This window comes from Bos grunniens, chromosome 27 (assembly GCF_055505025.1).
Source record: "Bos grunniens cultivar Pamir isolate PY7600 chromosome 27, Bosgru_T2T1.0, whole genome shotgun sequence".
NCBI classification, from domain to species: Eukaryota; Metazoa; Chordata; class Mammalia; order Artiodactyla; family Bovidae; genus Bos; species Bos grunniens.
The window spans coordinates 10361247-10377984 of NC_141191.1; the positions used below are offsets into that span (position 1 = coordinate 10361247).

At 43.4% G+C, this 16738-nt stretch overlaps 1 protein-coding gene across 7 annotated transcripts; it reads right to left on the reverse strand.

The window, feature by feature from the left end:
- Positions 1-341: 341 nt before the first annotated feature.
- AGA (aspartylglucosaminidase) lies at positions 342-12548 on the reverse strand. Of its 7 annotated transcripts, none has more exons than XR_015156517.1 (9): positions 12381-12548; positions 8842-8995; positions 7827-7939; positions 6800-6912; positions 5160-5274; positions 4477-4530; positions 3537-3644; positions 2690-2823; positions 342-1350 (listed from the first exon to the last, which is right to left on the reverse strand). XR_015156517.1 is itself a non-coding variant. In XM_086381067.1 (9 exons), the coding sequence occupies exons 1-9, from the start codon at positions 12505-12507 to the stop codon at positions 1250-1252; spliced, it is 1041 nt and encodes a 346-aa protein (XP_086237193.1). In that variant the 5' UTR covers positions 12508-12548; the 3' UTR covers positions 342-1249. The 7 variants fall into 7 exon arrangements, 4 of the variants coding, with proteins under 4 accessions (XP_086237193.1, XP_086237192.1, XP_086237195.1 ...); XR_015156516.1 differs by having other exon boundaries at positions 7689-7939; XR_015156518.1 differs by having other exon boundaries at positions 7689-7939; positions 8842-9144.
- Between the last annotated feature and the right edge of the window lie 4190 nt (positions 12549-16738).

The window sequence follows — 16738 nt, forward strand, 5'->3', positions numbered from 1 at the left end:
AGTAGGAGATTTCAACAAATCATCACACCTTATGGGAACCCACAAAAGTTAAGATTTTCCCTGCTGCTCTGAGTGTGAGGCTGCAGGATTATTTCCTTACTGGTTTTCAGGCCTCCATCAGCAGCTGCTGAGTCCAGCTTTCAAGTTCCTCTTTGTGAAGACCGACTGGATAGGCCAGAGAGGGTGTCTGTGAGGAGGCACCCCAGTCATGATACGGGGTGAGGTCTGAGCACAGGTGACCTGAGAGCATTCTCAAAACTATAGCTTTCCAGCCCTAACTTACAAAGACCATGAAACATTAAGACGAGTGTAGGAAAAAAACAGAGCAGATACCCCGTAGGTGGGGACAATATTGTACATACAGCTTTATTAATGACTCCTGATGTACAAGGTCATGAAGGCAGAGATGATAATGAGCACATACAGTTCAGGATGGCTGTCCACAGACGGCTGACTGAGTGCTCAGGAAAGCAAGGCGGATAAGAGCCACTGACTCATTGCTAGCCTCTGGACAGGAGATTCATAAAACCACAGTACAGATTAAGTTCCCTAAATCAACTTGCAGAAGAAATTAACAATACTAAATACTTATAGCTAAAAGTCTAGAGATTTTTGTGGCTAACAAACCTTCACAGGTTGAGAGCTCCATTAGATGAAAAAGTCCAAGAAAATCAACACGGCTGCTCATGAGATGCCCACATTTTCTAATACATGCAAAACACAATGCACCTTTAATATTAACAGCATTCTTTCCTCTTCAGGCTAGAAGACCATATTATTTAAAATTGATAAGTCATTGACTTACTACTGTAAAGGTACTGAAATTCAGTTAGAGCATATCATGGTGGGACTCATCATTACTCTTCCTTTGGGTCTAAGTATCTTGGCTACTCTACCTATTTAAGTATCCAAATACAGATTACGTTTTGTGCCTTTACTATATTACTATGGAAATAAATCCCCAAAGTAGAAATTTCTTGAAACACTGAGCAGAAATCCAGAGATCACTTAACATTAAACATATACAAAATACACACATACTATTCATTTTCAGGGGATATATAAAGCTTAAATAAAAACAAAATTTTTTTTCACATATAGAAAGTGAAAATGCTGTTTCAGCATAAAATTTATTGTTGTGCTTATTTTACAGAGTTTAGAATACATGAGGCACATTATTCAATGACAGTGAGTAGCCTTTTCAGCTTCTGTTTCTTCTTTAAATATAGATGCTGACAGAAAAGCTGGATTAGATGCAGTCTACTTTTTCCTCAGTTGGCGCACTTTTTAGAGGATTATAAACCATGAATGGAAACTGAGTAAATGTTGAAAGTTTGTTGCAAGCAGCACCTGGGGCCAAGAAGAGAGAAAGCTGTTTGGTTAAATGCAGAATGCACATGTTTACAACCAGTACAGACACCGCTTGGGACAGCGGCCACTGCGTACCTGCTGTCCAGGCAGGCCATAAAGTGTGCGTGTAGCACACATCAGCTGACAGCCCATGAGACCTCATCATAAAGGCTGATGTTTTGCTCCTATACATATGCGGTCATTGCTACCATTATTTTAAAGTTTCATACCTACCCTTTTTGTAGCAGAAGAAAATTTTCAGGTACATTTCCTAGTCACTGGGCCATTCCCTGTATCCATCCATAATCCTCCCCTCCCCAGGCTCCCTGTTCGTTTCTACTCTTCTATGCCCGTGGGTGGGGAGGCTAATTTGTCATGATGGTCTCTGTCAGACCGAGACAGTTCTTCCCCGGCTCAGACACCTGGAGGGCATTCTTTTAATGCCACTACTTTCAGCATAAGGAGCTGGTCAACTTTAAATTCATCTACAATTATATAATTATCATTTTTACATCCTGTTAAATGCAACTTTGAGCTTTCTAAGATTTATTTCCTAAGAGGGAATCGATGAAACGGACTTATTTTAGACATAAAGCCTTTTCCCCCATAACTTATATTGACTTTTGCATTTTAGTACTTAAAAAAGCGTAAGGAATTCCTCCACCAAGTTTTCAAATACCAAACTGTGGGAAGTAAGAGATCAAAGCACAATAATAAGCAGTCTAACCTAATAAGTTGTATTGATCAGTAGGCCATGTATCTTCCCCATCTGAAATCTCACTAATGAGGAGCGGCCGTGGTTGATCTTGAAGTGCTTTGAAACTGTGATAGGTTCACATGAAAAGTAAATGAAGCAAACGATATGCCTCAAATACACTGCAAAAATAATTCTGCCAACGCCTTTAGTTTACTAATTGGCAATACATTTTGTACCTGGGAACCCTGAGATCTAAATGACTGAGGCCTTTAAATAATGAACGGAAAAGAAGCAGGGAAGATCATTTATCCCTACCTACTTCTAACAAATAAAGGCATTTGACTAGATTAGCCCATCTCAGCATGCACTTGAGCTGAAGCTAAACTTTCCTTTGGACAGATGTCAAGGCTACAAAGCTAAAAACCAAAGACTGGATCCTAACCACTGCCAGTCAACCAAGGAAGGGTTCAGGTGCATTTTTAACCCTTTGGGGGTCTTGACACATCAGCAGTGAACATCTATCTACTCAGTATAGCCCCAGTTTCTGCTGCAGAGGAATAAAATTCCTCACAGCATTTAAAAGTCTCTGTCCTCATCAACATTTGCAGGTCCACACAAATATGAATTTCAAATCAAACCCACCATAACTTCCGGTCATGTTAGCACATATCACAGCCCCAAAGAATTTGGGAAAATACTTCTGGATTCTTGAGATCACTTTTTCACACGCTGTGGTTGGATTTTCTCCTCTTCTCATATATTCTACAGCTTGATAGCTGATTTAAACAGAGGCAAAAATTTAGTATCACAGAACAAACAAACTCCAAAGTTTGGTTACTTGAGGTTCCACATGTAAAACTTACAAAATTGTCAAATTTAATACAGTGCAGATAGGTGAACAGAGGCCCCTAACTTCTGTGGCAATACCAACAGAAAAGGAAGTAATGTTGATACCATTTCTGTCTTTTCAGCTCACCCACCCACTCATTTCAGATAAGCAGTAATGTATTTGGCTTTGGCTGAATAACTGTTTTTTAGTAATAACAGCCTAAAGTCAGGAAGTATAGAGTATAGTTTCTTTAAATAAGAAACAAGGCTACTGTCAATGGGGAGAAACAGTAGGCATGAAGAGAACACCTAACTGTAAGGGTTATCTTTCGGTCATTAACGGTATGTAGTGACTCCATTTTCTACTTCTGTTGTCAGTTTTCACGTTTTCTTAGCGGCCTTACACTTTATTTAAATAGATCCTAAGTATGCTCATCTGTGTAGCGCAGTGAGCGGTATTATTCCATTTCAGAGGACTATGACTGCTTCATCTGAATGATTATGACTGTTAAAGTGATAGTGTGAAGAGCTGGTAGGCAGGGTTTCTAAAAAGTTCTGCCACACACAGGTTCGGGTCACGTGGCACAGACGATTATGTTCTATCCTGACACATGGCATTGCCACGCGACTCTCTGGAGTCGGATGGAGGAGGGAGACACACCTTGGGACGAAGCGCATCAGGATGTCCCCGTCGCCCGTGGCTGCCGCGGCTCCCACCATGTCGTCAGCGTAGGCCCCAGACCCAGGGATCGGTGAGTCTCCTATTCGGCTTTGGGAGGGCACAGCATGGTCATTCAGGGTGCAGAAAACTCTCTTAGATGTTTCTGCTTAGTCACTGACTATCATTTCAAGTAAATTCTTCATCAGAATACAGACAAGCAAGATTTCCCTTAGTTTTTCCACTTGGGTTTTCACAACCCTGCACTCCTTACACGGCGATCAGACAGTAGCCCGTCACACGCAGGGGGACCACACGGGTTCACAGCCACCACCACCACCCTGCATTGTCTCACGCTGGATCGTCTCAACAGGTCCCAACCGCTTTTCCTCATCTACAATCTGTTCCTGCTTTCCAGCTCACATGCCAGCATTTCAGCAAGCTTTTCCTTGTGTTAATAATAAACCTTCCATGCTTTTCTGCTACTTTGAAGTAAAAGTCCAGGAATCCTTAAAGACCGCCTCAAGTCCGGCTCTGGTCTTCCTTCCCTGCCCTTGATAGATGTGCAGTTCTGCTCTGGCCATCCTGAGCCCTGAACCCAGGCATGCACTGCTTCGGGTTGGCTTCGGACGTGGCTTGGACGTTGCCGTTCCCTGGCTCAGGCTCAGGGTCAGTGCCTGGCCTCTCTCTCTGGTCTCCCTGACTATCCCGGCCTAATCTGATCACCCTTGAACTCTGCAGCCCTGGCTGAGACCCCTTCTCCTTTGCACTTAGCAGCTACTCATGTATCTTCTTTCACAGTGAACTCAGCTATGAGGGCAGGGCTGTGCTCTTAAGGCTCTTCATCCCCCAAGGCACCTAGGACATATTGGCTGACAATCAGTACATATTTTCGAGATCTGTTCTTTTAGAAACACTAACCCAGGTATTTTGAATTTTATACCATTTGTAGATGTACCAGCAGCAATATTTCCTGTCTTATGGATGACGACCATGCCTAGAAATTTAAAAAATATATCATTGTAGGTATCAACTCTACAGTGTACCTCAAATAAAACCAAATAATTGAGCAATTGGCAATATAAACATCCTCTTCCATTAATTTCAGGTAGAAGACAATAGGAATCTTGGGGATTCCGAAATTACACCAGTGGTATATAATCTGTGTGTTTTAATGACCTGGTTTCATGGCATCATTTTGTAGGCATCCCATTTCCTCACTTCAGACTGCTCACTTTTCAGTGCCTCTTCAACGATTATGCCAAAGAGAATCACTGCTGGACTCTAATGGAAACTTTCAACATTACCGGTAATGACTGGAGAGATCATTTGAATGTGGCAAACATAAAATAATTAAAGAACTAAATATCAAACAAAGATTTAAAAATCAAGTGAATGATCATCAGATTTTTGTATAAGGTAACTGACCAAAATGTATACATATAAAAAGAATGAAAAGAATGTGTGTGTATGCATATGTGTATACGTATGTTTTTTTTCCCTTAATTGGCAGTTAATCAAAATCACCTTCTGGTTCATGAATAAGAATAAAGAAATTTAAAACTACAAGGAAGAAATTAAAAATGGCTGACTATAACCATAAAAACTGTAGAGAAGACAAATTACCAATAGTATCATGACCGTAACTCTGTGCTGTATCTTCGTAGGTGATACCATCTCGTTTTAAGACAGTAGGTGGTTTGTAGGGTCCACAGTATTTTGAAGAATCTGGTATAACATTCTGTAAATAATATTTAAGTTTTAATTTTTTAGAAGGGGTGATTTTAGAAATCAGCAAGTGGTTATGTACAATCACTAAACATCAGCAAGAAACCAAAAGGACATCTGGTAACTGAAAGGTAAGAATTAAAAGCCAAAGGTTACCTAAGTCTTATGTGAACAGATGGATATAATTTTGCTAAATATGTAGTCACATCTCAGAATTACCCAATATGGACTAGACAGCTATAATATCTGGAAGAGATCCCCACTTTTTCTCTGTATATGCCAAAATGTCTCAGCACAATGGCAAATATAAAGATACTCGTTTTTAGGTTAGACATGATTTTTAAGATTAGATTTTCTTTTTTTTTGGATTCCTTAAAGAAATCAGATATACAACCTGATTTTTTCAATTTTAGAATCTGTTCCCTGGCCAAGAAGACTTATGCTGAGATTTAAAGCAAAATCTATTTTAAAACATTCCAATTTTCAAAGCTAGGTTCATGTGAGCATATTCTAAGTTGTACTCTCAGATTCTTTTATGAATCTTAGAGGCTCAAGAAAATAATCCAAATTCATAAATTCAGCTTGTGGACCTGGATTAGTATTAAAGCAAGACGCCTACAACTCGTGTCTTATCCGTTTGTGCACATGGTGCCTCCCATGACCTGGTGTCAAGCAGCGGTCTCTTTCAAGAGACTCCCTGGTTACTCAAAGGTAATTAGAATTTGGTGAAGAAATGGACGAGAGATCAAGGTACTCTAAAGGATTCTGCTGGGAAAGAAAAACCGATTTAGGCTAAAGTCCTGGTGGCTCAGACCGTAAAGAATCCACCTGCAAAGCAGGAGACCCAGGTTCAATCACTAGGTCGGGAAGATCCCGTACAGAAGGGAATGGCTACCCACTCCAGTAATTCTGCCTGGAGAACTGCATGGACGAGGAGCCCGGCAGGCTACAATATCGCCATGGGGTCACTAGGAGTTGGACACGACTGAGGATTAACACTTTCTTTGCTTTCCCATTGATTTACAGACAAATTATCTTTCTAGTAACAGACACCTAATAGTATAAATCTTCAAGGTGAATAAGGGTAAAATATAGAGTACACTGCACATAGATAAACTGTTAAGAAATACTTTAGATTAATGGTTTCCAAACCTTGGGTTTTTAACACATGGAAACTTTTGCTACAAAGGAACAGAGAGCAGTTGCAGTGAGGCAGCCCCTTACCCCACAGCAGAAACCTTTTAAGTCCGAAGCCACTGCCAGGGGCCAGGAGCTCCCCAACGGGGATGTGGATCGGATGCAGCTAGGGAGCTTTCGAGACCACCTGTGCCCAGAGCCGGTTCAATCGCTGGTCCCAACGAGCAACCAGGGGTGTTAACTCACGCTGCAGGCAACAGGTAGATGACCGAAAGCGGAAGGACTGTCACTCAATATTTTCAAATAACACATGTATACCTGTGGCGGATTCATTTTGATATTTGGCAAAACTAATACAATTATGTAAAGTTTAAAAAAAAAAAAAAATCACGCATACATACTTTCCAGTAATTTGGTTGGCAATTTCGAGCACGCCAGTCTGAATGAAGAGCCTGAGAAACGTTGGTGGATAAATCCTCAATGATAAAGCCCATGCTTTCGGCAAACTTAGTGGCTGGAGATTGGGAACAAAAATGTACATGAGTTAAGTCTCTTCTTTTAAATAAAATGTATGCACAGGAAGTGCTGTGGGTCAGCTGTCTCCTTCATGGAGCACAAGGAGGGGGAAACACAGACGGTCCAGGGAGTATTCAGACTCAAGGAGTGCTGCGGGCATCGGTTTCCAGGTCTCCACTTCTCTACCACCTTCCTGACGCTCATCTACTGACACCCTGGTGATGTGTGTGAGGACAGTTCTCCTTTCCCTCCAGATCTTGCTCCTTCTGCTTTACAAAAGGAAAGGGACACCCTGCAACCACAGTGACTCTGTGGCTCTAACTGGGGTGCAGTGCCTGGCATGTAAAGAAATGCTGAGACACCCAACAAAGGCACCGCTGATTCCACGAAAGAGTAACGGCTCCTGGCTTTGTCGGGTAGCTTTCCATTTTGAACACCAACAAAACTGAAGGATGCCTCCTGGAGTTGTTCACTACATCGTTAAACGATGTAGCAAATGTGATTTTTGACTATAGATGGCGGTATGATTTTTAGTATATACCTAGGAAGGTGTTCAAGGATGTAGCACTGTGGTAGCAAAACTCCTTCTGTTCCCACCCTCTGTCATCGTATGTCTCTCAGGTCTCATACCCATAAAACTGTAACACAAGACAGGAAATGATGCTGAATCCTTGTTCCCCTCCAGTAATTACTCATTTACTGATAATAAACTGATTCCTAAAATACCCTCCATTAAAGATAAAGAAAGTATGATTTAGAAGTTAAGGAACTTACCCGAAGTTAAACATGTTATGTGAAACAGCTGGACACTGAACTTAGGTCTGCTTTTATGCACTATTTTATACTGAGCCCTTTCTTCAGAGTGAAGACTAGAGCCCAAAGACACCATAACGGAGCACAGTTGAAACACACCTGCCTCTCCTGCCAACAGCGTGTGTGTCGTGTGTTCCAGGACTTTGCGCGCCACGCCAATGGCGTTTTTAATTCGTCTAAGGTCTCCGACTGCTCCCACGTTCATGGTAGTGCTGCCAGAAACAAGCGCGGTAAGATTCATTCAGGTATTTCTATATGTTCACAAGTTTTTTACTTCAACCTATCGTGTTTTGTAGGATTAAACTCCACCGTCTTACCATAGAAGCGACAACACATTCACAAAGTTCATACAAATTCCCACATTCAGACATTTAAGGGGAAAAAACCCAGAAAATCAATTAGCCATATACTCCCAAAGCACTGGCCTTCTCAGTTGCCCACCGCTCTGGCTTTTGAAAGGGCCTTTAAGGCTTCAGGTCAGGGAAACCACAGGGTTCGTGGCTGGCAGGTAAACAATGGTTTCCCAGGTACACGTTTTTGTACTTTAAGGTTCTCTCTATTCTAAGGAGACCTACCTACCTCCATGTGATATTTCTATTATGATAACGACTTTTCCTTTCAAAAAATTTTTAAATTAAGGTGTAGTTAATTTACAATGTTGTGTTAGTTTCAAGTGTACAGCAAAGTGATTTGGCTTCTTTTCCATTATAGGTTATTACAAGATACTGAGTACAGGTTATATCAAAATATATCAAAACTTATACATTGTGGGGGGGAGGGATAAATTGGGAGATTGAGACTGACAAATATACACTACTACATATAAAATAAAGAGCAAGGACCTACTGTATAGCACAGGGAACTCTACTGGATAGTCAGCAATGGCCTAAATGGGGAAAGAATACAGAGGAATATGTGTAGCTGATTCGCTTTGCGGCACATCTACTAACACTACACTGCACATCAACTACACTCCAATAAAAAAATTAAAAAAAGAATAAACACCGTATATATTTGTGCATCTTGCTCTGGGTATAAGACTAACTGCAAATGTAGCTCAACCTGCAGCAAAGCCGCGGAGAGAAACACGGCTCTGCGCGCAGGGCGCCCCTACCCGTCCATGATCATGGCGTCCAGCGTGGTCTCCCCCGACTCGTCCGGGCTGCCCCCAAAGCCCACGCTGCCGTCACACTGCTGCTGCTCGCAGGTCGCGCAGCCACTCTCAACCGCGTCCAGGGCCGAACCTCCGGCCGCCAACGTCTTCCACGCTGGGAATCAAATCCCAATAGTGCTTGTGTAGATAGTGATTTCCTTTTCCGTGCCAAAGGCAACAGACCAAACATGGCACGGAAACGCCTATTTTAAAAACTGTTTGCACATTTACTCCAGTTAAGTTGAAATTTTCATTTATCAAGTGCTGCAAAGAAGTCAGAATGATACAGACAGAATTATATAAGACAGCTACTTACCATGAAGAATCCAAAGGCTTCAGCTATTGACGCAAAGTGAAAAAGTACCCATTTCTACTAGGAGTGTGAAGAAAGAATACTTCTGTAATTCTGGGCCGTGTGACCCTGAGCTAATAACAACCTCTCCAGATCTGTTTCTTGCTATTTAAAATGGAGATACTAATCACACAGTAACTGAATTAATCCACCTGAGCACACATTGGAATTATCTGCTGTTATGGTACTGTTATGGACACTTGCTGTGATAGAGGCTACTTCAGTAGGTATATTTTTATTTAAAGTATTAGATATATTTAAATGATTATGTAGAAAAAATCTTATGATGCTATATCATTAATTTTCAATTTGCCTTTTAGTAGCTTCAGTTGTAAGTTTTAAAACGGAAGGAGAGAAATACCATACTAAATACTTATTTTGGCTCCAGTGGCCATGCTTTTAACACTAAACTATGTTCTCCAGAGCCCCACACATGGAAAAGGGGAGGAAGAAAAAAGGTCTGCAGTAGTCAATTTCTTTATTAATAAAAATAGAATTCCTTGACGGGTTGGTGCTACTATTTGTAAATAATTTAAGTATTACTACTGAAAGAACAGGCTTCAAAGTACATTTAGAGAAGTTTCCCCCTTGAATTCAGGCAACATAAAGAACTGTCTCCTGCCTGGGGCCCTGAACTTTCTTTTCTGTCTCCTTGTCGCTGGCAATTTCTTGCAACTTGTTTACGCATTCTCTGAATCATACGCACTGCCTGTAACATACAAACTTAAGGCCATCAAATGCTAAAGCCAGTTCAGCACCAGAAAATTCTATTAGTAGCCTCAAATGGGGGAGAGGAGGAGTAGAAGAAACTCCTGGGGCAGTACGAGTTGAAATGACTGGAACACAGAAAGAAAATGACAGAACCATGATATGTACAGGATGTTACCAAAGCACATAAGACAGGCACCTGACTCAGACTGGGTCTGAGGGTGCTAAATGAGGGAAAGCTTCCTAGAGGAGGTGATATCTTAGTTTAGTCAGTCTCAGTCCCAGCTGGCTGCAAATCAACATTACTTAAGCAGCTTGGAAAAAAAAAGTTTTGGTTCAAGCAGTGGAATGAACACCTCAGGAGTGGGGCCCAGGCACATGTATCTTTTGAGAAGTTCTGAAGCAATCGCACTCATCTTACACGCTAGTAAAGTAATGCTCAAAATTCTCCAAGCCAGGCTTCCGCAATATGTGAACCGTGAACTTCCAGATTTTCAAGCTGGTTTTAGAAAAGGCAGAGGAACTGGAGATCAAATTGCCAACATCCGCTGGATCATCGAAAAGCAAGAGAGTTCCAGAAAAACATCTATTTCTGCTTTATTGACTGTGCCAAAGACTTTGACTGTGTGGATCACAATAAACTGTGGAAAATTCTCAAAGAGATGGGAATAACAGACCACCTGACCTGCCTCTTGAGAAACCTGTATGCAGGTCAGGAAGCAACAGTTAGAACTGGACATGGAACAACAGACTGATTCCAAATAGGAAAAGGAATACGTCAAGGCTGTATACTGTCACCCTGCTTATTTAACTTATATGCAGAGTACATCAAGAGAAACGCTGGACTGGAAGAAACACAAGCTGGAATCAAGATTGCCGGGAGAAATATCAATAACCTCAGATGTGCAGATGACACCACCCTTATGGCAGAAAGTGAAGAGGAACTAAAGAGCCTCTTGATGAAAGTTGAGAGTGAAAAAGTTGGCTTAAAGCTCAACATTCAGAAAATGAAGATCATGGCATCTGGTCCCATCAGTACAGTTCAGTTCAGTCGCTCAGTTGTGCCCGACTCTTTGCGACCCCATGAATCGCAGCACGCCAGGCCTCCCTGTTCGTCACCAACTCCCGGAGTTCACTCAGACTCACCTTCGTCAAGTCAGTGATGCCATCCAGCCATCTCATCCTCTGTCGTCCCCTTCTCCTCCTGCCCCCAATCCCTCCCAGCATCAGAGTCTTTTCCAATGAGTCAACTCTTCACATAAGGTAGTCAAAGTACCATCACTTCATGGCAAATAGATGGGGAAACACTAGAAACAGTGAGAGACTTTATTCTTCTGGGCTCCAAAATCACTGCAGATGGTGATTGCAGCCATGAAATTAAAAGATGCTTACTCCTTGGAAGAAAAGTTACGACCAACCTAGACAGCATATTCAAAAGCAGAGACATTACTTTGCCAACAAAGGTTCGTCTAGTCAAGGCTATAGTTTCTCCAGTGGTCATGTATGGATATGAGTGTTGGACTGTGAAGAAAGCTGAGTGCCGAAGACTTGATGGTTTTGAACTGTGCTGTTGGAGAAGACTCTTGAGAGTCCCTTGGACTGCAAGGAGATCCAACCAGTCCATCCTAAAGGAGACCAGTCTTAGGTGTTCATTGGAAGGACTGATGCTGAAGCTGAAACTCCAATACTTTGGCCACCTGATGCGAAGAGCTGACTCCTTTGAAAAGACCCTGATGCTGGGAAAGATTGAAGGCAGGAGGAGAAACCGACGACAGAGGATGAGATGGTTGGATGGCATCACCAACTCTATGGACATGGGTTTGGGTGAACTCCAGGAGTTGGTGATGGACAGGGAAGCCTGTGGCGCTGCGGTTCATGGGGTCGCAAAGAGTCGGACACGACTGAGCGACTGAACTGAACTGAGGATGATGATAATGTATAACCAAGACTGGAACCCCGTATTTCTAGTGACAAATACTGCATGTCAGCTCAGAAAGTAAAGGTGAATAGACGATGCTTTATTTGGGAACTTGGTCGTTTGCCAAGCCTAAGTAGAGAGTTACTGCAGATACGTCAGGGGTTAGAAAGCAGAGGTGCTGAGGCCGACAAGAGACACAAGCCCAGAAAATACAATAAAAAGCAAAAAAAGGTGCAGGGGCCCCTGGAAGTCTGAGCAGAGACCTTAAGTGCCGTAGGTCAGGGTGGAAAATAGTGACCGGAGTCCGAATAGAAGTCACCCCGCCGCTGAGGACCTAAAATGCAGCTGTGGCGGGGAGGAGGGTGCGGCGCAGGAGACGCCGCGGCGCGGGGGTGCGGGAGAGCCCCGAGGGGCGGTTGCGGAAGGTAGGCCGGATCCCGGCTTCCGGCCCCCGGCCCCGGCCCAGCGGCGGCCCGCCCGTCCCGCGAGCTCGCGCAGCGCAGCCCCCGGCTCGGCCCGCACCTGCCACGGTTGCATTCCTGAAAGGCCAAGTGTTGAGGACCAAGGGCAGCTGGCCGAAGCTGCGCGCCGGGGCTGGGCCGAGCACCAACAGCAGCAACGGCAGGAGAAGACCCGGCTTCCACGCCATAGCTGCGCGCCCAGACCGCCGCCGGAGGTCACAGCCGCCGCGGACCCGCGACCCGTGAACCCGGAACTCGCGGTCCCGGCGCCCCGCCCATCGCCCCGCCCCGCCCAGTCCCTTGGGGCGAGGCCCAGATCCTCAATTCTCGCGAGACGCGGTTTCTGCGGCCCCTTGAAGTCTTCAGGTCGCCACGGTGTTGTCTATTTTTCGTTTTGTAAACTATTCAACCAAAAGTTAGTACGAAATTGTTCGGCTTTGGCTTACGCGATCCTGGGAACTTTTAAATTTGATTTCGTTAGTCGAAGTTGGTCAATTTGTGAAATTTACAGTGTGCTCCGTGCGGTTCCTTGACGCAGATACGGGGATGGTTATTGAGTGTTAGGTGAGCCGTGCTCGCCTATAAACCAGGTTTATATTAGACTTCTCCCACTCTACCTGCAGTCGTCTCTCCGCTGCAGTTTTTGTAGGACGTCCTCTGGTTATAAATCCCTGAGCTGAAAGAAATGGGAGAAACTGGAGAAGTGGAATTTAACAACTGTCTACACAGCTCGCTGAGGTGTGCTTTGTCGTACCTCTAGGGCGAGAAGCTACCTCCATTCATTTCTGAGTGTGTTTTACTTGTGCCTGGCAACATTAAGTGCTTAATACATGTTTGAATACAAGCAGAATGGAGACTTTACCTTGTTGAAAGATGAACTGAAGCGCATTAAAGATTCTGGGAACTATTTCTAAGTAGACATACCATAAAACATAATTCTCGTTGAGTGTTCATTTAAAACCTTTTATTTATATGTATCTAATTTACTTGTTCTTAACAATTAGATTTGCTTTTGGAAATTTCATGAAACATTAAACAGCTAATCATTTTAAGTTATGTTTCTTGCTGACAAATTCTGCAACTGAGGGAAGGAGCTTCTTTGACTTTGTAAACCGAGGTAGAATTAAAAATACTCTGTTTAATGCTAATAGCTTCAAAGATTGACCTGTTCTAATTAAGTAGACAAATTAGGTTTTATTTATGAAGATTATCCTAGATCACGTGAACTTGAAAAACAGGTTTCTATATTTCTGTGAGTATATTTTATATACTGTTTGCTTTTAAACCAATTAAAATAGAGCTCTTTACAAATTAATAGTGCCAATACTACTGGGAAGCTTAAAAAAATCATTCGACTATAACACACATAGATACTATAAACGTACAGACGGATGCAAACAGTTTTTATAGCTTTTGTTTTAAAATTTTAGGCATGAGACAGGTATGATAATGCAAAACCCACTAGCTTATAAAAGATCATTGTGTTTCTGGCAGACGGAACAAGTTAAGGTTACCTCTTCAGATAGCTTTTTACTAATATTTATGAAAGACCACAAGATTTTTTCATAGGCCTGGATTGCAAAATAGCCTTTTCTCTCTCTGTCTCTCTCTCCTGATAAGAATTACCTTGGTTTCTAGAGAAGACCAAGTAGAACAGTTACGTCTCAAAAGACAGTGAACGAGGGCAAGTTCCACCAAGAAGGACTCCTGTTTGTAAGTCCAAATAATTTACGAAATCTGAAAACATTTTGAGATGAATTGGGGAGGTTTGGGGATTGGTTAAAGAAAGAAAAAGGAAAAAAAGCAAAGGAATGAGTGTGCTGTGAATTGTTTCTAGAGTTGCATTTCCATTCTTGTAAAGACTCTATCTGTAATACAAATAAAATATTTTTAATTCCTCAAATAATTGGACTGCAACCTGAATTTTAAGAGACTGACCCAACCATCCAACCACTTATCCTCAATTTGTTTCTTTATGCCAGGGAGAAGATCTTCCACTAAGGTAAAAATCAGAAGATTTCATTGTTTCACATTTAGAGTTCTGTGTCTTTGGAATGTTTTAGCATATGCTTCCACAAAGGCTTCCTAATGTGTTTCTCTCCTCCTGGGTACATAGTTTTAGTTTAGAGGACAAAAGCTAAAAAAACACATTGCTCTCAGCCTTTTAAAATCAGCTTACAATTTGGCCAACTTCTGATAATAGAGCTACTTTAATATAAGTTTTGAAAAATCCTCTCAAATACTTTGTCAGGTTTCAGCTGGAATGGACAGTAAATATTCCTGATTGTATTAACTCCATGGATGCAAGGGCTTCCCTTGTGTCTCAGCTGGTAAAGAATCTGCCTGCAATGTGGGAGACCTGGGTTCGATCCCTGGTTTGAGAAGATATTCTGGAGAAGGGAAAGGCTACCCACTCCAGTATTCCGGCCTGGAGAATTCCATAGACTGTATAGTCCATGGGCTTGCAAAGAGTCAGACATGACTGAGCCATTTTCACTGGATGCAAGGGGCATTTCCCCAGGAGGGTACAAAAGATCCCACTCCCCCAAGATCTGGCATCACCCGCAAGACAGACAAAGCAAAGACTCAGAGTTCTCCCAAGATCTGGCAGTCTCAGTGGGTTGCAACCCACATGTGTTCCAGGCTATGTTTGCAGACTCCCAACGTGAGAACTGTCAAGCCAAGTTCTCAGTTCACAAATGAGACAAACCAGCAGGCATAGCTGTCCCTGGGAGAGAGAGTCACCATCAGGGAGCATCTAGAAATCTAAGTCACGAGTCACAACCCAAAGATCTAATTCTCACAAGTGGGTTTTGGAAACTGTTCATTCCTCTTGGCCAAGCTCCACAGTAGAGATCTGGGAGAGCTGCTGCTGCTGCTAAGTCGCTTCAGTCATGTCCTACTCTGTGCGACCCCATAGATGGCAGCCCACCAGGCTCCCCCGTCCCTGGGATTCTCCAGGCAAGAACACTGGAGTGGGTTGCCATTTCCTTCTCCAATGCATGAAAGTCGCTCAGTCGTGTCCGACTCTTAGCGACCCCATGGACTGCAGCCTTCCAGGCTCCTCTGCCCATGGGATTTTCCAGGCAAGAGTACTGGAATGGGTTGCCATTGCCTTCTCCAGCTGGGAGAGCTGACTTTGGTCAAAACCCCCACCCTTTGCCGGCTTTGCCAGTTTCCCCAGGATCCCGGCTGCAGGCCCTGGAGCAGGTGGGGTGTCCCAGCGGGTCTCATCCAGGTCCCCAGAGACTGTAGAGAAGGAAAGATAACGTTCCCTCTATCCTTTCTGGTGAGTGCTTGTCTGAGACCCCTCTTCTCTAGGGCACCTCCTGAGTGGAGGTGAAAAGCCCTCCACCATGGCCTCTGTAGTTCAGGTTATCTTTGTGAGTTGAGCCTGCCTGTTCAGCCTGATAACAAAACTTGATTCACCTGTGGTGCCAGGCAGAGCCCGGTCCAGCTCACGGCAGTCCCCATCCACCCCAGACCCAGGCTGGCTTCTGTGCCAGATCCAGGTGGACTCCAGCCAGTTTCAGGACCCAGCACAGACAAAGGAATGCTCAGTTGAAGTCTGAAAGCTCAGACTAGGTTCCAGGGTGACTCACCCATGACCTCTGGAGCTGGCAAGAAACTGTGAGCTTGGGGCACAGCAGGCACCTGCATTTGCTTGCTCTTTGCTGTTGTTTGTGTGTGTGGGGGGGTGGGGTTTATTTCATTCTCTTTTCTGATGCTGCACTGTTAAAGGATAAACTGAGTCATATTAAAATTTATTTTATTTATTTGAGCAGAAATTAATTTGAATCAGGTAGTAGCCTATGTAGAAAGTAGCAGCTCGGAGGAGCTGTACAAAATGAAAGATTTTGACAGGCAGAAGGGAATGCAAACAAGGTGGTTACACCAGCACTACCCCCCGCGCCCCCCCAAAAAAAGCAGATTGGTTGGTTCAAGTTTGCTTTAGGGCAACAGGGACCATTTTTGTGCAAGACAGTCTTTCCACGGACCGTGGGTGGGGTTGGTTTTGGGATGAGTCAAGTGCATTTATTTACTGTGCAGTTTATGTCTAATCTAATGCCGCCGCTGATCCAGCAGGAGATACCAGTCGGCCACTCACAGCTTGGAGACCCCTGCTTTAGGGGAGTACAGAAGGCTTCATGAGCAAATTATCTAACTAGTACTGATCAGATGGTTCCTGATTGACTGGTTTACCTTTCCATTTCTGGAAGAACCAAAACTATTCTTGTAAATCTTAGTTTGATCATGTGGAGCTTAGTGATTCCATCTGGGGGTCTGTCCTCTTGTTTTCAACCATATGCATGGCTCGTTTGTTTAGCTCAGTTGTCTGGGGAGATGGCAGAGCATGAACCTTCAGGAGCTGGAATGCCTGCCTGATTGCGAAGGGAAGCCACATCACCAAATGATATA